Source organism: Acartia tonsa, chromosome 11 (assembly GCF_053477335.1).
Source record: "Acartia tonsa isolate MP-2025a chromosome 11, ASM5347733v1, whole genome shotgun sequence".
Lineage (NCBI taxonomy): Eukaryota > Metazoa > Arthropoda > Copepoda > Calanoida > Acartiidae > Acartia > Acartia tonsa.
This window is the reverse complement of record NC_137270.1, coordinates 44,812,956-44,835,945: the sequence shown is the minus strand read 5'-3', so window position 1 is coordinate 44,835,945 and position 22,990 is coordinate 44,812,956. Positions and strand designations below refer to the sequence as shown.

Sequence of the window (22,990 nt, the reverse complement as noted above, 5' to 3'; positions counted from 1 at the left end):
ATTTTAGGGGAGGGTACCATCACCCTCCCAAGGGACATCGTCTCTAGAAAAAAATATAAGTCCAATTTTTTTTAATTTAAAAGTTTAAAAATTAGCTCACCAAATTTTTTTTACTTTGGGAGGTAGGGGTTCAAATTCAAACCCCACGACCTCAAACGTCATGGCTACTAGGGGCATAGCCACAAGCTAATAGTAATGTATGATTAGATTGGACTAGCCTGATGTCTGCATCCTGTGGTGGTTATCTTGATATTGTCAAATATCTTGTGGAGCATTATGGGGCTCACGTCAATGCTATCACTTCTGATGGTAAGTAAGTAGGGTTGGGCCGGATATCCGGTCATTTTCAATATCCGGCCGGATATTAAAACTATCCGGTTACATGATATCCGGCTGATTTTTAACGCCGGTTATCCGGCCGGAAATCCGGTATTTTGCCGGATATCGAATGTTGGCCAGATATCCGGCTCACTCCTAGAAGTAGGGATAAGACAATGGCGGAGAAATTGATGTACATGCTATAACTTCTGATGGTAAGTAGTTAGATCCAGGGATCAAAAGGGATAAGACATTGATCGATAAATTGATGTACATTCCAAATCATTATACACAAATTACCCCTAATGTAGATTACAATTAGTAGTTGAAACGTTTTGACTCAACTACATGAACCAACCAACTAAAATTCTATAAACGTCATCAAAGATGTTAAGCCAACAAATAAGAAACGGTATTAGAAAACTTTGGGGACTAGTGTAATAGACAGCTAAATGTCCCCTCCCTTTCTCTTCTTATATCTAGTTCTTTGCTCTTAACATCATTTAGTTTGAATTTACTTGACACTAACTTTATATTCAAACTAGGGGTGAGGGGGGGAAATTTTGACACTTTTGCGTATTCAATAATTATAGGCTTCGTCTTTAAACTGAGAGGATAGGTTGTTAAAGACAAAATCATTCTTTAATGATGAATTTTCCCAAGTTTTAAGATTTTTTGGATAGGCCGTAAGGTTCAGGAGCTGCAGGCCTCCAGTAGGTCCCTAATAACCTATCCTCTCAGTCCAAAGATAAAGCCAATAACCACTGTTTACGCAAATGTGTCAGAACTCCCCCCCCCCCTTTTGTATTGTAAACCCCGAACAAACATATTATGCAAATCTGAATTTTCAAAATAGCAGCTTTATTATTCATTTAGGATGATATTACAATAAATATGAAATTTAGATGCCTCTTTTGGTTACAAAATTCCACTGTTATTTTTTAATTAATCAGCACCAATAAAGCACAAGATCTCAAAAACAGCATTTGGGGGTAATACTGGTGAACAAATATATTATGCAAATCCAAAACAAAGCAACAAAAAAAAGGTTTTTTGGCACTTTTCTCCTCTTTTAAAGATTGATTATGATAAAACAATATTTTTTTAAGGGATTTGTGCATTAATTATTATGAAATATAGTATAAGGTAGAAATTAATGATTTTTCTAAATAAGAAATGATTGAAAAAAATAAATTCGATCCCTATCACTTTAGAGGACAGCTGCTGACCCCCAGTCTTATGGATGAACCTAAATACATGTTAAAGATAAAAATTACCCTGAAAAGTATACAAAAATGTTATTTTATGTGTTAAAAAAATTCATTTTAAATCTGGATTTTGAGGATGATGACCTTTCAGATGCTCCTGTTGGTGGTGATGGTGAGCCAAAAGTTATCTAAGTACATGCCCATTTCAACAACTTGTCTATTAACCTATGTACCATTTTTTGTAGTCATAGCAGCCTCCAATTGAGCCTTCCGACAAGAAATATAAACATCTTCTAAAAACTACAGTATTCACCTTATGAATTGAAGTAAATAAAATTGCAATTCTTTTCTTTTTTAATAATGCTGGGCTGGAGGATGCTATAACAACAAAAATTGGATCATAGTTTAATATATAAGTTGTCATCATGGACATGCACTTTGATAACATTTGGCTCACCATCACCACCAATAGGGGCATCTTAAAGGTCATCATCCTCAAAATCAAGATTTTAAAATAGATTTTTTCAACACATAAAAAAACATTTTTGTATACTTTTCAGGGTAATTTTTATCTTTAACATGTATTTAGGTTCATCCATAAGACTGGGGGTCAGCAGCTGTCCTCTAAAGTGATAGGGATCGAATTTATTTTTTTCAATTATTTCTTATATAGAAAAATCATTAAATTCTACCTTATACTATATTTCATAATAATTAATGCATAAATCTCTTAAAGAATTATTATTTTATCATAATCAATCTTTAAAAGAGGAGAAAAGTGCCAAAAAACCTTTTTTTTGTTGCTTTGTTTTGGATTTGCATAATATATTTGTTCACCAGTATTACCCCCAAATGCTGTTTTTGAGATCTTGTGCTTTATTGGTGCTGATTAATTAAAAAATAACAGTGGAATTTTGTAACCAAAAGAGGCATCTAAATTTCATATTCATTGTAATATCATCCTAAATGAATAATAAAGCTGCTATTTAAAAAATTCAGATTTGCATAATATGTTTGTTCGGGGTTTAGGATTTACAAGTTTGATCCAAGCATCAATTAGTGGGTATCTTGATGTTGTGGAGTATCTTGTGGAGAATGATGCCAATGTCAACGCTATAGGCAACGATGGTAAGATTTCTCTATTATAATATCATCAAATACTGTATTATTTTTCAGTTTAGATCAGAACCGGATCTAATACAGCGGATATTCTTCGGTTTCAAAACTATTCTTAAAATTAAATTCTAGAGATAATAATATTCATAATTTTAGGAAAAACTGCCTTAGATTATGCAGTTATCAGTGGCCATACTCAAGTCCAACAATTTCTCAGACAAAGAGGTAAGTTTACAATTTTTAAAACTAAAAGAGGACGTACATACCCAGCTGTCACCAAATAGCTGATTATGGGGGACTGTTTCTAGTCTTTACTAAAAAACGGCTGAAGACATGAAATATTTGTTTGCTACCATTAATTCAGTTGTTTGTTATACCAATACCCGCCGTGACAAACCTCAGATAGGGATGGGACAGTTTATTACACCAGTCCTCAAAGTTTTATAGTAACATTTTCTTATTTGTTTGCACAACAACTTTGAGGACTTTTTTTTAAAATTTGGATTGGTTTGTACAAACATTTCAACCACTAATTGTAATCTAAAGAAGGGATGATTTTGTGTATCATTTTTGGGTATGTACATCAAATTATTGTTCATGGTCTTTGTCTTATCCAATTAGATCTCTGGACTTGCCTACTATTTGAGGCAAAGGGATACAAGGGGGGGGGGGGGGGAGTTTTGACACATTTGCGTAAACCGTGTGTATAGGCTTTATCTTTGGACTGAGAGGATAGGTTATTAAAGGTAAAATCATTCTTATATGATGAATTTCCCCCAGATTTAAGATTTTTTGGATAGGCCTCTAGGTGGCCTCTGTACAGGTAAAAATTAAAAATAATTTTTTTTAAGAGTTTGAGGTCAACTTACAAAACAAAATATGCATCTTTTTGAATGTTATTCACATATTTTAAGAAAAAACATACATGTTTTGTTTCATAATCTGACATCTAACTCTTGAAAGTTTTTTTTTCATTTTTACCTGTCTAGAGACCACCAGGAGGCCTGGAGCTCCAGAACCTGGAGGCCTATTCAAAAAATCTTAAATCTGGGAGAAATTCATTATATAAGAATGATTTTATCTTTTATAACCTATCCTCCCAGTCCAAAGATAAAGCCTATACATACAGTTATGAAAAGTTGAGATATCTACTCCCACGTTTTTAAAGTAATATTTTTCTAGGAGGAAAAACTGGAGATGAGATTTAGCAAGTCATTCAACAACAGAGTATTTGCTTCTCTTTTCAATATAATTTGTCCTTTTCATAATATTTGATTGATTGATTAATTTAGCGCAAAATTATTCAAAATGCCGCGCCGAATTTTTTTTATCACTCGTGTTGATTCATGTCCAATCTTATGTTATAGGGTTGAATGTTATCATTAATATCGTGTTCCAAGTAATTTAGGTAGGGGGGGGGGGGAAGGGGGGGGGGCGGTATATCTTTTAATATTGAATTTAGTACCTATCCTACATTTCACAAAAAAAATTTCTTTGACTTTCTTATGAAATCTAAAGTTATTGTAAAGTTTATATTCATTTGTTGAAATTTCTGATTTTTAAACATAGGCTTTTTGTGAATGATGTCATCTTTGTTAAAATAAATTTTCATCATTTTATTTTAAAAGGATTTTTTTGATGTTAACTTTTTTTTTACATAAGCAGAACCCTTTGTTACCCAAAAAAACTGAGGGGCTACCAAATATAATCTAACCTTACCTAAAGCAATAACCACAAATCAAAAAACTACTCCCTCCCTCCCCTAGTTTTAATTTAGTTCAAAATAAGAGAAGGGGTTTATGTGCTTAACTAGGCACTTTTTGGGAATACTCCCAGGCATACACTAATTATAGAGTGGCAGCTTTATTAAAGTTCACTGTGATTTTGTTCTGTAAGTTCTCAAAAAGTTTGTTTAATTGTTTGAATAACTGATAATGGAGGGTCGTTTTATCTTCTATGTATGACAGAAAATGAATTTAAGCAATTATATGTTAGAAATTAATGATTTAAAAAATACTCAATGTTAATATCTCCCTAATTTTTTCGTGGGGGATAGGGTGGATCACCATTTTACCCCCCAACACTTGGAGGTCCTTGATATAATTGAAAATAATTAAACTAATTCCATTCTTTATTAAAGTTCACTGTGATTTTGTTCTGTAAGTTCTCAAAAAGTTTGTTTAATTGTTTGAATAACTGATAATGGAGGGTCGTTTTATCTTCTATTTCCGTGTCACTGTCAAGAACATTATTGTTGAATAATTGCTGTTTGACGGATAGCTTCCTGCATAGCGTCGGTACCATCGCCTATCAACCTGAAATGCAAAGTTTTATATAGTTGCTATGTGGCTTTCTGCGGATATTAAAAAAAATATAAGATTAAAACCAGTTTTGTTAAACCCTAGGGGCAGAAAGCCCAGGCTGACAAAAATAGTATGAATTTATAGGATTTTTATTTCAATATTTGTGGAAAATTGTCTGTAATATGATACAATACATGATTTTTAAGTAGGGCTTAAACTGGTTCCAATAATTTAGCTGTTACAAAGCAATTTGATGTCTGCTGGTCAGTTATTATGCCTTCTTGTCTTAGGTTATCTCAAATTACGCCTATCTCACATTACGCCTATCTCAAATTACGCCTGTCTCAAATTACGCCTATCTCAAAATGCGCCTGTTTCACATTACGCCTATCTCAAATTACGCCTGTCTCAAATTACGCCTGTCTCAATTTACACCTGTTTCAAATTACATACCTGCTGATGTTCTCCTGAATCTGCTGTTCAGGTATTATACCTCCTTGTCTCAGGTTATCCTCCTGATAGCACAGATACTTTCACAGTATAACTATGCATGATTAGGGGAGAGGGACAAATAAAAATACGCAGACCTGTAGACAGTCCTTATAAGTATACAACCTACAATTTTGTCAGAAACCCAATTAAATTAAATAAAATTAATTTCTAATGCATTTAGACACAAAAAAAATTGAAGACACAAAAAATATAAGACATATTTACAACCACACATCCTAAAACTTTGGTAGATAGACATCTGATTGGTAGAAATTAAAACCAGACATTATGCTTGTCAAAACATCCTATGAATTGTCTAAACTGCGGATTTTATTGCATAAAGTATCTTTCCTGTGCCATATTAGATTGTTGCAAGCTAGCTGGCTGAACTGAGCAAGTCTTTTTATGCTTGGCAAGAGCCCAGTTATCTGAGGTTTTAAATGGACAATTCTTACATTCATATGGTGTTATACCTCTAAAATTAAAATATTTGTTATTCTATCTTCTCTCTATCAAGTTCTCTCTCTGCTCTCTATTAGGTATTAGGTTATCTCTCTGCTCACTATCAAGTTCTCTCTCTGCTCTCTCTTAGGTTCTCTCTATGCTATCTATTAGGTTCTCTCTCTGCTCTCTATTAGGTTCTCTCTCTGCTCTCTATTAGGTTCTCTCTATGCTCTCTATTAGGTTCTCTCTATGCTCTCTATTAGGTTCTCTCTGTTCTATCTATTAAGTTCTTCTTCTGCTCTCTATTAGGTTCTCTCTATGCTATCTATTAGGTTCTCTCTCTGCTCTCTATTAGGTTCTCTCTATGCTCTCTATTAGGTTTTCTCTGTGCTATCTATTAAGTTCTTCCTCTGCTCTCTTTTAGGTTCTCTCTCGGCTCTTAATTCTCAACTAATCTCTGTATACACCTGTCTATTATCAATATTATACATATATTTATCCAAGTATTGGTATATAACTATTTATATGATGTTTTAAATAAACAATTATTACATTCATATGGTGTTATACACCAAAAATAAAACAAGGAAAATAATAAGTTTGCACTATGCCAAATAGAAAATATGGCGAGAGGTTTTGTTGGCATTTTCCTAGAATTGTTTGCCTGATGATCGATCCCTGATATTTATATTTATATTTAGTATATATTAAACTATTTATCTGAGATTTTAAATAGACAATTCTTCAGGTTTCTAAAGGGATAAGACATTGGCCAATAAATTGATATGTATTATCAATAATGATGCAAGAAAATTACCAATTAAGTATTTCAAATTCAGTGGTTGAAACGTTTGAACACTCAACTTAATGATGCAACTATTCATTAAAGTACCCAAAGTTGATAGGCCATCGAATAAGAAAAAGTTATTATTAAACTTTGTGGACTAGTGTAATCAACAGATCATTGTCCCTTTTCTCTTTGCAATTATTACATTTGTATGGTGTTATAGCCCTAAAATAAAAACGTTTGTAATAGATCTATTAATCTATCTATCTGTATAGGTATTCCTATCTTTATATTCATGATCCATAGCTTCCTGACTATATCTAAATATTCTATCTATCTATATAGTCATACCTATCTTTATATTCATGATCTATTGCTTGCTGACTATATCTAAATATTCTATCTATCTATCTATATAGTTATACCTATCTTTATATTCATGATCTATTGCTTGCTGTCTATATCTAAATACTCTATCTATCTACCTATCTATATAGTTATACCTATCTTTATATTCATGATCTATTGCTTGCTGACTATATCTAAATATTCTATCTATCTATCTGTATAGTTATACCTATCTTTATATTCATGATCTATTGCTTGCTGACTATATCTAAATATTCTATCTATCTATATAGTTATACCTATCTTTATATTCATGATCTATAGCTTGCTAATTATATCTAAATATTCTATCTATCTATATAGTTATACCTATCTTTATATTCATGATCTATTGCTTGCTGTCTATATCTAAATACTCTATCTATCTACCTATCTATATAGTTATACCTATCTTTATATTCATGATCTATTGCTTGCTGACTATATCTAAATATTCTATCTATCTATCTGTATAGTTATACCTATCTTTATATTCATGATCTATTGCTTGCTGACTATATCTAAATATTCTATCTATCTATATAGTTATACCTATCTTTATATTCATGATCTATTGCTTGCTGACTATATCTAAATATTCTGCCACAGCCCTTGCATGGATACTGAGCCTCTCTCCTTAACAAGAATAATTAGGTTAATAAGTAGCGCAGTAAGCAAAATAAAATAATTACTTAAAAAGTGGCATTTACCCTCTAAGTGCATTGTTAACCCGCGACCGTGGCTCAACACGTAGCGCAACCGCTCGTCGTTGGGAAGGTGATAGGTTCGAATCTAGGTCCGACACCGCGTCAAAACTAAAGATGTTAAAATGGTTCCTACTGCTGCTATGTCAGATGCGCGACATAAATAGTTAGAGTATGGGGGAATGCCTTAGCCCAAAACAGGCGCAACTCGTTACCATGCACAGTTGGGACTTCTCAGACAAAGGTCGTGCATCACAGAGAGTTTGTTGTCTGTTGGATGTTACTTAACCTAATATCCTTGGGTGTTTGGACAGAGAAGGGTGCGTAACAGTCATCTTTAGTTCTCCTGGATTGCTGGACTAGGACCTGGACTGTACATCAAGTCGATAAGGTCCTTGACTGCAATCCCGCCCGTACGTGGTATTTAAAGGTAAGTGTCTTGTTGAGCAAAGAACCCCCCCCCCCCCCTTTTATTTTTTAAAATAATAAAAATATAAGGAAGGGGTAGGGGGGGGGGGTGGGCTAGTTTATCGTTTGTTTATTACTTGAGGTCAAGTAAAGGTAGTCTGTAGGGCTACCACCAGTAAAAACTTGGTGGTTAATCAACATTATATAAGGGTTTGGGGAATGTATTATATAATTTAAAGATTTTTTGGGAGTATTACCCCCTTCCTACTCCCACTCCCCAATCCTTTCGACGTCCTTGTATCCCTCTGAATGAAATGGATCATAGATATCCATGGGTGGGGGTAAACGGGTGTTTACACCCCTCAAACTCAGAAACTATTCATTTTACCCTCTGTAAATAAAAAAAAACATTAGACTACCCCATCTAACCTTTGAAACCTCTCATTTTACCCCCCTAAAAATACAAAGCTTGGACGTCCATGAAATTGATGATTAGATAGTTTACCTATGAACATGTTTTTTGTGTTTGTTCAGAACAATGTTACTGATAAAGTTCTTCCCGCATTCATTACAAACTTTCCTGAAAAAAAATTCAGTAGATTAGACATCTAAGGAAAACCTATTTTGCCTCACGGCTCTTTCTCTCATAAAGGAATGAATTAATTTACAGCATAATATAAAGAAATGATAGAATTACTTCCTATAAGTATAGAAAAATATGGTCCTATGGGTATAGTCCTTTTCGTGGCAACGCCCTTAAGGGGCGATTCGTAGTATTAGGCTTTTAATAGGTTATTTTAGGTGAGGTTATATTGGGTTAGGTGATTGCCCCGCAGGGTTAGAGCCCCCCTTAAGTGGCGTTGCCACGAAAGGAACTATACCCAAAAAGGGTATAGTCCCTAAATATGTAATTAATAAGAAACTTTAAAAATAAGAAAAAATTACTTATTTGTTTACAAATATCTGTACCTAATGATAATACTCAAAATTTGTTGTTAAAACATTGGACACTCAACTTAATGAATCACCCAATCAAAATTTGTTGACATTTCTCAAAGTTGTCAAGACAAAGAATAACAAAACGTTATTATCAAACTTTGTGGACTATAGTAATAAACAGTCTAATGTCCCCTCCAGCGGTTAGCGAGATCCTAATCTACCTACAGACCTAACGACACTGTCCCAACTTATAATAAAAACTAGCGGCTAATATCCTAGCATCCAAGAGCTTTGGATTCGAGGACTTAAGTAAACGAGCCCAAAACCACTAATTGTAATCTACAGAAAGGGGTAATGTATCCTCATTGGGGATGTACATCAATTCATTGGCCAATGCCATTGTCTAATCCCTTTAAAACTTACCTAATGCCCAGATGTTGTGCTTGTATATGTTCCTTCAGAGCAAACTTTACCTTGCCTAAACTTCCATGGAACTCCCTAAAAACAGGGAAAATCATCAATAAAAATAGAGCAGCATTAAAAATCTAACAAAATCCTACGGTTTAACTTACTATTAGAAAAAATAGTTTTCTTTGGGAGGGTGGAAACACCCTGCTAAAAAAATCTCTACGAACCCCCCCCCCCAAAAAAAAAAAAAAAAATCCCCCACATTTTTTATATCATAATAATAAAATATTAGTTTGACCGCTACTTAGTAGTTTTAAAAAGTAAAGATTTCTTTGTTCAATTATTGGTCAAAACCTTGTCCATCGATTAGTCAAAAGATCACCCCCCCCCCCCTCTAATTAAAAGTGTAATATTCTTACTTGCAGCAGTATTCACAGACCAGCTTGCCCTCCCCTCCCCCACTATGAATCTGCTTCATATGCAGCTCTATAGCAAAGGGGGTGTGGTATTTTCTGTTCCTAAAAAAAGATACGGTGATTTCCGTCAAACTACCTTTTGACCTCAGAACCCCGGCCCCTTCCTTATTTTTGGAATGAATTGAAATTGTTTTCAATTTATTTTTTAAAATAAGGTGGAGGGGTTTCTATGCTTAACAAGGAACTTTGAGGAAAAACGCCAAAGATAGACTATGATATCATGTGAGTGAACTTAGGGCTAAGCTGTGGCATAATAAATCCCGAAGAAGTAAATAACAATTAAACTATTATACGCATTTAACATTTTGATTATTCTGTGGTTGCTAGACACTTAGAGGGAAAACATCTAACGCTTCCGTTTTCAAGATTTTAAGAAGCATATACAAACAGCCTGCCTTTTGGATATTTATTATACTAATCGATATATTTTTACTTGGATGTTGCACCAAATTTTCATGTAGGTACTCTAATAAAGGGATACTCGCAGCTGACTAAAATAATTATACACCTCATCTACATTCTACACCCTTTACCCCATTCCCTCCCCTCCAACTGGATGAAGGAACTGACCAGTAAATGAGAACTATATTAACAACCTAAATTAATGACAATTTTTCCCCTGCCAATACATTCATGTATTCTATATCAATTATTATACCTAAGTTGCTTAATATTGACACATTTCGAACAGGAAATAGGTTCTGGAAATGCATTCTCATGGAACTTTTTATAATGTTGGGCTAGGTTATGCTCACTCTATTATAATCAAAACATTCTTCATTTTTTCAAATTTTATGTTTTTTATTTTAATATTTGTAGAAAATTGTCTGTAATAAGATGCTAGATGATTTTTTTAGTAGAGCTGAGAACCGGATCTAATCCAGCGGATCTTAATCGGTTTCGAGGCCATACTTATTCTTTTTTCCACCGCCGGTTGGAAAAAATTAAATAGTATGACTCGACTTCTTCTAGAGTATAAAGAATTGGTATAAGATTAATCTGATAAGGTGGTGGGAGGGTGTTTGAACTAGGGTTGGCAATCCGAATCCGGAATCCGCCCACTTTTTGGCCAATTTTGGAATCCGAAATCCGTTTTTTATAGCGGACTCGGATTCTTAATTGTTAGGCTAAAATTAGCGTCTTGAGTTTTTTTAACCCCCCCTTTTTGAAGGCAAAGATCACCACCCTCGAATCTCTTCCCGCCTACACCACCAAGTGGAGAGATCAGAAAATATGAAAAAACGCAGCTTTAGATTCTTCCCAGTACTCGGTATAATTTAATCCCTTAATTTTTTTAAAAGCCTTTTCTCGTATTCATTCGAATCCGGTGAATAGGAACCGGTTCTCATCCATACGAAAAAACTATGTCTAGCATCGTATTATATCCAGTTTTCTACGAATATAGAAATGTACAATCATAAGATTAAAACCAGTTTTTTTAGCCCGTGTCTTCGGCATCTTGGGGCTAAAAAACTAGTTTTAATCTTATAATTGTACATTCTATATCCGCGGAAAGCCGTTTATAATACGATGGAAGAAATAACTATTAAATTAAAATATTGCTAGGATCCGGAATCCGCCAAAAAAATAAGAATCCGGAATCCGCGGAGAATCCGTTTATTTTGGGACGGATTCTTGTATGAATCCGAATTCGGTCCAAAAATTAGACGGATAGCCAACCCTAGTTTTAACCCTCACTTACTATTTTATTTGAAAATAAAAATAAAACAAAAAAGATTAAAAATCCTTCACAGGACCTATACAAGCTTCACCATAAAGGAGAGTCAAATCTTTCTAACGGTCAGCAAGATCATTCGATGTACACAGAATACAGACACAAAGATATTCTACAACTTACATAAAAGAATTTCAGACTTCTCTAATAAAAATCCGCAAAAAAACAAATATTTTCGCCGATTTTTTTCCACTAAAGTTTAAAAGATGTTTTGATTTCCTTCTTATTTTCCCCACAGAGTTGACAAGTTGTCTCTTTCTTTGGTTTCTTCGGGGTCTTGCTGGATATACCATGAATACCTAGACAAGCAAAATTATATCCATTAATAGCGCAGCAATAAAACAGATCAGTATATTATTGAGAGCCAGGGATATAACAATGGTCGATAAAATTGATGTACACCCTAAAAGATGATACTCAAAATTATTTTATCTGTATAATCCAATTAGTGGTTGAAACGATTAGACAATCAACTTAATAAAGCAACCAATCAAAATTCAATTGTAGTCATTGTTAAGCCAACGAATCAGAAAACTTGGGGACTAGTGTAATACACAGCTTATTTCCCTCTCCCTCCTTAGTTGAATGCACTAGCTTTCAGCTTCGGAGGAAGAAGGTTAGAGTCTGAGCCTGAACATTAATTCTAATTTGAAATCACCCTTTGTCTAATCATTGCTGTAAACCAGATATCCTATTATATAAAGTAGTAAGGTTTTTTGTCTGTAGCGAAGGATTTCGCTAACCGCTTAACATATATGGTTCTTCTTTACAGTGAAGCTTCATATAGGCCCTAAGATGGTTTTAGGCCAATTTATTTTCATAATTACGTCTAGGTATGGATTTAGGCATTTTTCCTGCCCTTACTTATTTATGCCTTTGAATATAGAGCCCCCAGAAGGTAGGGGCACAGCCAACAAGCGATGATATTTACATTAACAAGAAAACTAAGCTATATCAAAAGAAATAAAATTACCTCTCATATGCGCATGCATAGTCTTCTTGGATGAAAATGATTTGTTGCACGACTTACATTTTAATGCCAATCCTATAACAAAGTGTGTGTTACTTAATATCTCTAAAAATGACTGGATATCTATAATACAAAGTAGCTTAATGTCTGTCTGTCCGTCCGTCCGTCCGTCTCGGTAACCACTAAACCGATTGGATTCTACTCTTCAGGGAATATATCTACTGGTCTTGTGGTGGTTTTAAGCTATTTTCTAAGGGGTTGGACACCCCCAACCCCCCCCCAAAAAAACTAAAATCCCCCTCAATATTTTTTGTATGCAGTTAATTTAAAATGTGGTGTTTGCATCAATAGAGGTACTTAAAATTATCTCTTGGGGCAACGCCTCTAGAGGCTATGGGCGAAGCCACTAGTAATTAGGTATTATATAGAATTTAGAATTTTCAGTTTAGGTTAATAAATGAAAGTATAAAATTGTTTGCTTTCCCTCAAGGTGCCTATAAATCAATTACCCCCCCCACCCCCTCAAGTTTAAAATAAATTTAAAAGTTTTTCTCTAATTCCTAAACCCGTGGGGCTACCCATTACCCATTATAGCCTAACCTAACCTAACCTAACATAAAGAAATAAGCAAACAAACGAAACGCTATTTGATGGAAAGTTTGAGACCAAAGTTCAGAATTATGGATATACCTAATGATATAGTAACTGCGCTCCTTACAACAGGATCTTGGATCTCAAACCAGATTTTCATGTTCTCTAATAAAGTGAAACTCGCATAGGGCTAAAATATCGATACCCAATCCCCTCCACTCCTACTGGATGAACGAACTGACCAATAAATGAATCCTTGTTAGCAACCTAAATTGACGACAATTTTTCCACTGTCCACTTAATATACCTGTTTGGCTTGCTTCGTGCATAAGTTTTTCATGGAGTTTCAGCTCTTTCTTGCTGTAAAATCCAACAGAACAATCCTTAAAATTAAAAGATAAAACAGAGTGGATATATCATTAGATGAACTGAATACCTTGTAAAGAACATTTAAGGAGGGTTAAAAGAGGATTTTACCCCCATTTTTTTTCGGAAAATAATAAATAAAATAAAAAATATACAAAGGGGGGAGGCGAAAGTGACACTTTTTGAAACCAAAACTAAAAGTCAACAAAGGAACTCAACTAAAAAAAGAGCTACAGGTCTGAGATTTTGCATGGCAGTTGCTTTATTGGGGTAAAATATGGAACTGTGAAGAAACGGCAGCGCAACCGCCGAAAATCGCCGTTTCCCGCCGAAATTTTTTTTGCCTTTTCTCGGCGGTTTTCGGCGGTTGCGACGCCGTTTCTTCACAGTTCCATATTGTACCCCTATAAAGCAACTGCCATGCAAAATGTCAGACCTGTAACTCTTTTTTTAGTTGAGTTCCTTTGACTTTTAGTTTTGGTTTCAAAAAGTGTCACTTTCGCCCCCCCCCCTTTATTTTCAGACATTCCTTTCCTTTTATAAGCTGGGATTCCAACGAAAATTTCGTACTTGAAAGTTCCAGTGTTTCGGAGCCGGAGCCGCCATATTTTGCTGGAGCCGGAGCCGTAATTTTCGTTTAAAACGGCTCCGGCTCCAGACTAGATAAATAAAGAGATTTTTTTTACAAATTATAATTTGGTAACTCTGTTTTGTCATGTGCAAATGCCCTTTTTAAGTTTTTCAAGTCCATTTTTATCAAATTTAAACTTTAAAACCTTCAAAAATAAAAATAAAAAATATTTTTTATTGGGAAAAAATATGTCAAGTTTTTCTTGATTTTAGGCCGGAGCCGGATCCGGAGCCGCACCAAAACACTTACATCCCAATTTCCCACCCACATTTACTTTTTACTTTCAAAGATAAAAGGGGGGGGGGGGCATAATGACATTTATTCGTAATCCGTGAGCAAAATGGTCTAAAAATTTACCTAGACCCTTCAAACTTGGTATATAAGCCTAGTCCTATAGGTATTACATCTAAATGGCAAAAAAATCCAAAAATTTTTATTTTAAGGTTAGGTTAGGTAAGAAAAACCCTGCGGAAATGGGGTTTTTAGGCTTTTTTGGTCTATTTTGATGTGAAAACTTACCTTAAATTGTTTTTTCTTAGGGGTTTAACATAAATACACTGTATCTATTCATATGAACATTATTTAAGATAATTCAGCAAGTCGGGGACCGACTCCAGGGGGCTAGGTGGGTGGCCCGCAGGGGTTAAGTGCCTTTTTCCCAATACATATGTTGTGATACATCTAATGATAGGTTTTTTGGGTCAAAGAACTCAAATTTCGAGCTAAAATAAGCATTAGACTAATCTAAAGCTAGCCCCAGCGGGCTAGGTTGGTGGCCCGCAGGGGTTAAGTGCATTTTTTCCAATATATATCTAGTTATATATCAAAATATATGTTTTTAGGTTAAGAAACTCAAATTCTGAGCGAAAATTAGTATTAGACTAACCTGAAGCTAACCCCCCCCCCCCCGGGCTAGGTTGGGTTTCTGCAGGGCTTAAGAGCATTTACCTAACCTAACCTAGAAACTTACTTATATTTTTACATGTTTTTTTAAAATAAATTTTGTCTATTAATGAGGACTTTATTTAAGATAATCCAGCAAGTCGGGAACCGACCCCAGCGGGCTAGGTTGGTGGCCCGCAGGGGTTAAGTGCATTGTTTCCAATATATATCTAGTTATATATCAAAATATAGTTTTTTTAGGTCAAGAAACTCAAATTCTGAGTGAAAATTAGCATTAGACTAACCTGAAGCTCCCCCCCCCCCCAGGCTAGGTTGGTTTTCTGCAGGGCTTAAGAGCATTTACCTAACCTAACCTAGAAACTTACTTATATTTTTACAGGTTTTTTTCTTGAATAAACTGTGTCTATTAATGAGGACTTTATTTAAAATGACCCAGCAAGTCGGGGATCGACTAATCTGAAGCTAGCCCCCACAGTGGGATCTTTTGCCAAAAAACGGGACATTAAGGGTAGACAAAAGTAAACATCAATAAAAAAGCTTGTATTTGACGAAATGATGTAATTTCTTTTGCTTTAACTCAAAAATAACATAAATTTTGCTCCTGTTAACTTCTAATGTGCATTTGGTAAGTACGTCTGGCGGTTTTGGAGGAGCGAAGCTACCCTATTTTTAAAAAATCTATAAACCTTCATAACTTTAGTTAGGATAGGAATATTTTAACAAAATAAACGTCTATGTAAATATTTCTTCAATGCAAACAATGTTTGTGAACATGAATATAGCGTCAGGTGCACCCAGTTCGAGTCCCGGCATTTTTAGGTAGGTCCAGTATAAGTAAAATAGGACACTAATAAGGCATGTTTTCTAATGTTTTTTTTACAGATATAAACAACAATAACATAATTTTCAAAACACTTTTGATTTTGTGTTAATACCTTTATTCTAAGTCTAGCTATCTTCATTTAAAGTTTGTATAAGAATATAAACATAATTGCTTATATTATATTCTCTCTCAAACGTATATTTCTCTCTCTCTCTCAGACGCATATATAATGTTTTTGCAATATTATAATTAATCCCCGAATTTGAATATCTGCTGAACCAAAACCAGTTAGAAATACAATTTTTTTCAGAACACATGAAATTTAGCAAATTTAATTGCTAAAATAAAAGTATTTATAAGTCATCTTTTTTTAAGGACTTCTTGTTCCCTTAAATGTCCATTAAAACCGCGAGAACGGCAAAAATCGTTAAAAATCACACCTACGGCGGCAAATAACGGCGAAACGGTTGACCGGAGGCAAATAATGCATAAGTAAAGAAAGTTCCGCCTCAAAAAGTTAGAAAACATTGCAGAGATGACTTTGGGCTCTAAAATGACTCCTTCCCCCTCTAACGAGGGAAAATTTCAAATTAACAAGAACGAAATTGTTCAAACCATGCAATGTATAATGCTCTATTACTCAAAAACGGCCGGGAGGCCCCAGGTTATGAAAACTGTTTTAAACACAATACATGTTGCATATTAATATTATTATTGCAAAACCCGGGGCATCCTGGCCGTTTTTGGGTAAAATGGAGAAAACCGATTTTTTGGGGTTAAAAATCTTAATATTTTTGGTGAAATTTTCTCACAAAATGTCAATTTACACCAACAAAAAAATATTTTTAAAAAATTTTTCTTTAATTAGACATTGGTACAGGTATCTGAAAAGTACCTCAATCAAAAATTATTTTCATAAGATGAACATAAATGTATTTTTTGTTGCTTTGAAAAAATTGTGTAAAAAAATCTGGAAAATCATCAAAACTGAAAAGAAATTTTTCACTAGGGTCAAGCGGGGCATTAACCGGTAAGGGGCATTACCGGTAATTTTTTACCCACCTTAAGAAAATGACATTTTTCTCCATGTTCTAATCGACTGACAGAAAAAAACATAAAAGCAAATTTGTTCCTTATTAAATTGCCTACAAAAAAGTATAAAATAAAATTTTTGTGAGATAAATTTTAAGGGTACTTTTGGGGTCTCAAAGTCGGACGAAAAAATTTTTTTTTCAAAAATTTTTTCACCTATGTGTATAAAGATCGACCTACACAAAAATTGGTAAGACCTAGAACTGATTCGTAAAAACCTTTTGAACTAAGAATTGCCCGCTCTTTCCAAATCCGTTGAGAGCTTAAATGTAGAGTTAATATTTTTTTCAAAAATGACCAAAGTTCGCGCGGGGTATTTTTCGGTAACGTCGAAAAAAAAATTCAAATTCGATTTTTAATATCAATTTTCAGGTTTTCTTTGGTAAAATCTAAAATTCAATATGGGCTTTTTAAGAATTAGGCCAAAAAGTGAATAGAACAGATTTTTTTATATAAAAAAATTCAAATTTTATTTTGAAAGAAAATTTTTGTGAAAAAAAAATCGAAATTTCTCGTCTTTTAAAAAAAATGATTTTTGACATAGAAGGAATAGTCCGATCTTTATGAAAATTTTTGTGGGTAATCCCTATAACCTATACTAATTATGATTATTTATGTTTGACTGGCCGTTTGGCCGTTTTTCATCGATTTTTTTTAGGTTGAAAAGACGTTACCCACAATGCCCCACCATGGGGCATTTATCGGTAATTTCTTTAAGTCCAGTTATGACAAACTTCTAAAAGTCCTAGGATAACGTCCTATTAGGACCTGATAGTCCTTTCCGTAAGCTTTCTAATGGTCTTGGTCCCATTTAAAAATATTAATATTTACCCCATTTTTTTTTCAAAAAACCGAAAAAATTACCGGTAATGCCCCGCCTCACCCTACCTTTTTTAAAAATGGCATAAATCCGCCAAAAATGAATATTTTTTAAAAATTTCTTTTCTAGCTGTCTACTTACAGCCATTATTAATTCCTAGGATAGATAAAAGTCAATTTTAAATTTTTTGGATGTCCCACTGGATCCCACTGTGGCCCCAGCGGGCTATGTCGGTGGCCTGCAGGGGTGCATTATTTCCCAAAATACATCTTGTGATATATCAAAATATAGGTTTTTAAGGTCAAGAACTCAAATTCAGAGCTAAAATAAGCATTAGAATAATCTGAAGCTAACCCCAGCGGGCTAGTTGGGTTGCCCACAGGGCTTAAGTGTATTTTACCTAACCTAACCTAGAAACTTACATTCAATAGGTATATTTTTTTAGGTTTTTTTTCTCGAATAAACTGTCCATTCATGAGGACCTTATTTCAGATGATCCAGCAAGTCGAAGACCGACCCCAGCGGGCTAGGTGGGTGGCCTGCAGGGGTTAAGTGCATTTTTCCAATATATATGTTGTGATACATCCAATTATAGGTTTTTTGAGGTCAAAGAACTCAAATTCAGAGCTGAAATAAGCATTAGACTAATCTGAAGCTAACCCCAGCGGGCTTGATGGGTTGCCAACAGGGCTTAAGTTCATTTTACCTAACCTAACCTAGAAACTTACATTTAAAATTATTTTTTTAGGTTTTGTTTCTCAATTAAACTGTCCATTCATGAAGATCTACATCTTATTTCAGATGATCCAGCAAGTCGAAGACCAACCCCAGTGGGCTAGGTAGGTGGCCCGCAGGGGTTAAATGCATTTTTTAGAAAAAGTATGTGTTATCATACATCAAATTATAGGTTTTTTTTCTGGAATAAACTGTCTATTTATGAAAATATTATTTAAGATGATCAAGCAATTCGAGGACCGACCCTAGCAGACTAGGTGGGTGGCCCACAGGGGTTAAGTGCATTTTTTAAAAGTATGTGCTGTAATACATAAAATTATAGGTTTTTTAGGTCCAGAAATTCAAATTTTGAGCTAATAATAGAATTGACTAATCTGAAGCTAGCCCCTGCGGGCTAGATGGGTTGCCTGCAAGGCTTAAATGCATTTTACCAAACATAACCTAGAATCTTTTTTTAGCTCTGAATTTGAGTTTCTTGACCTTAAAAACCTATATTTTGATAAATAACAAAATTTATATTGGAAAATAATGCATTTAACCCTGCGGGCCACCGACCTAGCCCGCTGGGGCTAGCTTCAGATTAGTCTTATGCTAATTCTAGCTCTGAATTTGAGTTAACTGACCTAAAAAACTTATAATTAGATGTATCACAACATATATATTGGAAAAATGCACTTAACCCCTGCGGGCCACCACCTAGCCCGCTGGGGTTGGTTCCTGGCTTGCTGGATTATCTTAAATAAAGTCCTCATTAATAGACAAAGTTTATTCAAGAAAAAACATGTAAAAATATAAGTAAGTTTCTAGGTTAGGTTAGGTAAATGCTCTTAAGCCCTGCAGAAAACCAACCTAGCCCGTGGGGGTTAGCTTCAGGTTAGTCTAATGTTAATTTTCGCTCAGAATTTTAGTTTCTTGACCTATAAAACCTATATTTTGATATATAACAAGATATATATTGGAAAAAATGTACTTAACCCCTGCGGGCCACCAACCTAGCCCAATGGGGCTAGCTTCAGATTAGTCTAATGCTTATATTAGCTCCGAATTTGAGTTCCTTGACCTAAAAAACCTATAATTAGATGTATCACAACATATGTATTTGGAAAAATGCACTTAACCCCTGCGGGCCACCCACCTAGCCCCCTTGGATCGGTCCCCGACTTGCTGAATCATCTTAAATAATGTCCATATGAATAGATACAGTGTATTTAAGTTAAAACCCTAAGAAAAAACAATTTAAGGTAAGTTTCAACATCAAAATAGACCAAAAAAGCCTAAAAACCCCATTTTTAATTTTTGATTTTTTTGCCATTTAGATGTAATACCTATAGGAGTAGGCTTATATACCAAGTTTGAAGGGTCTAGCTAAATTTTTAGACCATTTTGCTCACAGATTACGAATAAATGTCATTACGCCCCCCCCCCCCCCTTTAAGGTGGTTACCTCCTTTCCTCTTTAAAAACCCCTCTGTAATTCTAGGGACTGACTAGCAAAACCAAAAAATCCACGAAAAAATAATAAATTCCTACCTTACACTGAAACTTTTCCAGTTCCTCTTTATGGTTGTTCTTCATGTGGTCATCATAAGACTCCTAGATTATAACAAGGATGACAACATATATAAAAACGAAGCTCTAAAATCAGACAGTACGACAAACGAACATTAAGACTTGTCAGTACTGAACAAGAAGAATATTAATTTAAAAGACTAAACAAAAATGCATGTAAATTTGTTGCTTCAATACAGGATACTGTTTAAGGACATACTTACATTGTTTAGAACTTTATTAAAGAGATGCTTTGCTGCTTATAACATTGTACCTAGTTGTCCAAGGAATCATTTTCCAAAAATCAGATGAATGGAATAATCAGATCGAAATAAATATAATGATTATATATAGGGTTGTACCGGATACATTTTTTGGCCGGATACTGGATATCCGGTATCCGGATAGTTTTAATATCCGGTATCTTGCCAACGCTCGATATCCGGTAAATTACCGGAATATCGGCCGGATAACCGGCTATCCTGCATTACAAATCAGCCGGATATCTGGTATCCGTATAGTTAAGTTTCAATATCAGGTATCCGGTCGGATATTGAAAATTGCCGGATATCCGGCCCAAACCTAATTATAAAAGTCACCTTTGTATTAAAAGTGAGAGAACAGTTATCACATTCATAAGCAAAAGTTTGGAAATGTTGGACAAGAACATGATCTATAACTTGGCGTATGGTGTCGGTATACAAGTCTTCGTGTCCCTCACTACCGACATTGCAAGAAAATCTAAAAATCATGGATTTGTTAATTATCACATACTATATAACTGTCCAGGGATCTAAAGGGATAAGACAATGGCCAATACATTAATGTATATTTCTGATAATGATACACAAAATTACCCCATCTGTATATTACAATTAGTGGTTGAAACGTTTGGACACTCAACTTAATTGACAAATCAATCAAAATTCAATAATAGTCCCCAAAGTTATCAAGCCAACAAATAAGCAACGTTATTATGAAACTTTGGGGACTAGTGTAATAAACTCCAGCCTATGCCCATTTTCCCCTTTCTTCCTGAAAAATGCCAGTTTTTCGCCGATAGCAAATATTAAAAATATGAGATTAATTCTAATTTATAATACGATACATGCTTTTCAGAATGGCTAGGTACCGGTTTTAATCCGACGGAAATTAATTGGAATCAAGCTGTAAACAATAGTTATTTATCGCATCTTATTATAAACAGCTTTCCGCGGATATAAAAATGTACAATTGTAAGATTAGAACCGGTTTTGTTAGCCCCCGATATGCCGAAGTCACGGTCTAACAAAACTGGTTTTAATCTTATAATTGTACATTTTATATTCGTAGAAACCTGGATAAAAAACGATGCGGTAAATGATTTTTCTGTATGGTTTAAAACTAGTTCTTATCCAGCGGATATTAATCGGTTATGAAGCCATACTGGAAAATAAGAATGTCTACCTGGCTTTACAGTGCATACACATGGCACTAGGTTCTGCTCCAGTTCCGATTAACAGAAAGTGATCCTAAAATATAATGGCGTTTTCATGTAGTCTTAATAAAGTGATACTCACATCTGGTTAAAATGACGATATCCCCCATCCACCCCCTTTACCCCATCCCTTTTCTATTGGATGAACGAACTGACAAATAAATAAGGTGCATATTAGCAATATAAATGACGGCAAAATTTCCCCTGTCAATATATTATCCACGTATTCTATATCCATTAGTGAAAAAGATCAATGGTTTTAAATACCTTTCTAACCGGTCGTTGGCCTAAATTACGACATATCTCAAAAAACCGTTTTTCGTCCACAGTCATTTTTTCTTTTCTCTCGCCCGTGGATCGTTCCTCGTTTGTAGTAATAACTTGATATGTTGAGGTATTCTCTTCGCTGCTGCCATAAGACTAAAATAAAACAAAGATGATTACATAAAAAAAAAAGCGAAGATCATACCTATAAGTAATACAATTCTAATTTATTATAGAGGTTCTGCCCATAGAATAAGGAGAAATAGAAGTGAAAAGCCTAAAAATTTCTGGGAAATTAGAAGAAATCTTTGACTTGCGCAGTAAAGACAATAATGTTAAAGTACAAATCACAATGACTAGTTGGACAAAATTAGAAAAATTTAATTTGTATCAAAATCTAATATATACTGTTAAAATGTTTTTTGATCTTCACGATTTAATATCAATTGTAGTGTAACACGCTTGACTTTAGTTTTATTTAAAAAATTCTCAGTAATCAGAAGGTAATTATTTACCCATAAACATAAGTTTCTAATAGAGACCAACTTCTAAGATACACACCTCTTATAGAAGTGAAGACAGCAAAAGCTGCTTGGTCGGTTTAGAAAAAGTTGAAAAGTCCCTTAAAAAATGTTGTTTCAATTTTGGTAAGTACGATTGACCACATTTGTAATTTCAAGGGTCAGTTAAATTGGTACTGCCCCTACCTCCCCCCTCCCCCCCTACCACAAGTTAATGTATGGATGTAGTAACTATCATAAAAACATACATAAGAGCACAACCTAGTTTTATAATATAAATACCGAGACCAATATTTTTTGTAAATTTTCTTACATAATTAAATTTTTCAAGGCTTAAAATGCACATCAAATTCATTTTTAATCCATTGTGAATAGGGAAGAGAAAGGTGGAAGCTTGGCTACAAGGCTTTTAGTAAATTAATGCAAAAAGAATTTATTTTGAATATTTTTTCTGAATAATTACTGAAATCATGTTATTTACTAACAGCCTTATAGCCGTTTTGGTCTTTCAAATGTTCCAATTTT

At 34.3% G+C, this 22,990-nt stretch overlaps 2 protein-coding genes across 4 annotated transcripts in view; one reads left to right on the top strand and one right to left on the bottom strand.

The window, feature by feature from the left end:
• The window catches only part of LOC145332661 (p21-activated protein kinase-interacting protein 1-like), a 123,184-nt gene that overhangs the window by 63,721 nt on the left and 36,473 nt on the right, over nucleotides 1-22,990 (top strand). The window lies entirely within an intron of this gene.
• LOC145332660 (uncharacterized) overlaps nucleotides 1-22,990 on the bottom strand; it is a 51,448-nt gene that overhangs the window by 21,895 nt on the left and 6,563 nt on the right. The window contains exons 7-21 of one of the 3 annotated variants that reach the window (XM_080177668.1): nucleotides 21,948-22,100; nucleotides 21,650-21,714; nucleotides 20,803-20,944; nucleotides 20,186-20,248; nucleotides 13,594-13,669; nucleotides 12,699-12,770; nucleotides 11,947-12,024; nucleotides 10,649-10,748; nucleotides 9,934-10,032; nucleotides 9,530-9,604; nucleotides 8,673-8,747; nucleotides 7,608-7,691; nucleotides 5,792-5,912; nucleotides 5,399-5,463; nucleotides 4,489-4,957 (exon numbers count right to left, since the gene is read on the bottom strand). In XM_080177668.1, coding sequence (XP_080033794.1) covers nucleotides 4,891-4,957; nucleotides 5,399-5,463; nucleotides 5,792-5,912; nucleotides 7,608-7,691; nucleotides 8,673-8,747; nucleotides 9,530-9,604; nucleotides 9,934-10,032; nucleotides 10,649-10,748; nucleotides 11,947-12,024; nucleotides 12,699-12,770; nucleotides 13,594-13,669; nucleotides 20,186-20,248; nucleotides 20,803-20,944; nucleotides 21,650-21,714; nucleotides 21,948-22,100 — 1,335 coding nt within the window. In that variant the 3' untranslated portion in view covers nucleotides 4,489-4,890. Of the gene's footprint in view, nucleotides 1-4,488; nucleotides 4,958-5,398; nucleotides 5,464-5,791; nucleotides 5,913-7,607; nucleotides 7,692-8,672; nucleotides 8,748-9,529; nucleotides 9,605-9,933; nucleotides 10,033-10,648; nucleotides 10,749-11,946; nucleotides 12,025-12,698; nucleotides 12,771-13,593; nucleotides 13,670-20,185; nucleotides 20,249-20,802; nucleotides 20,945-21,649; nucleotides 21,715-21,947; nucleotides 22,101-22,990 lie in introns of those variants that run through there. The other 2 variants (XM_080177666.1, XM_080177667.1) reach the window with 2 other exon arrangements.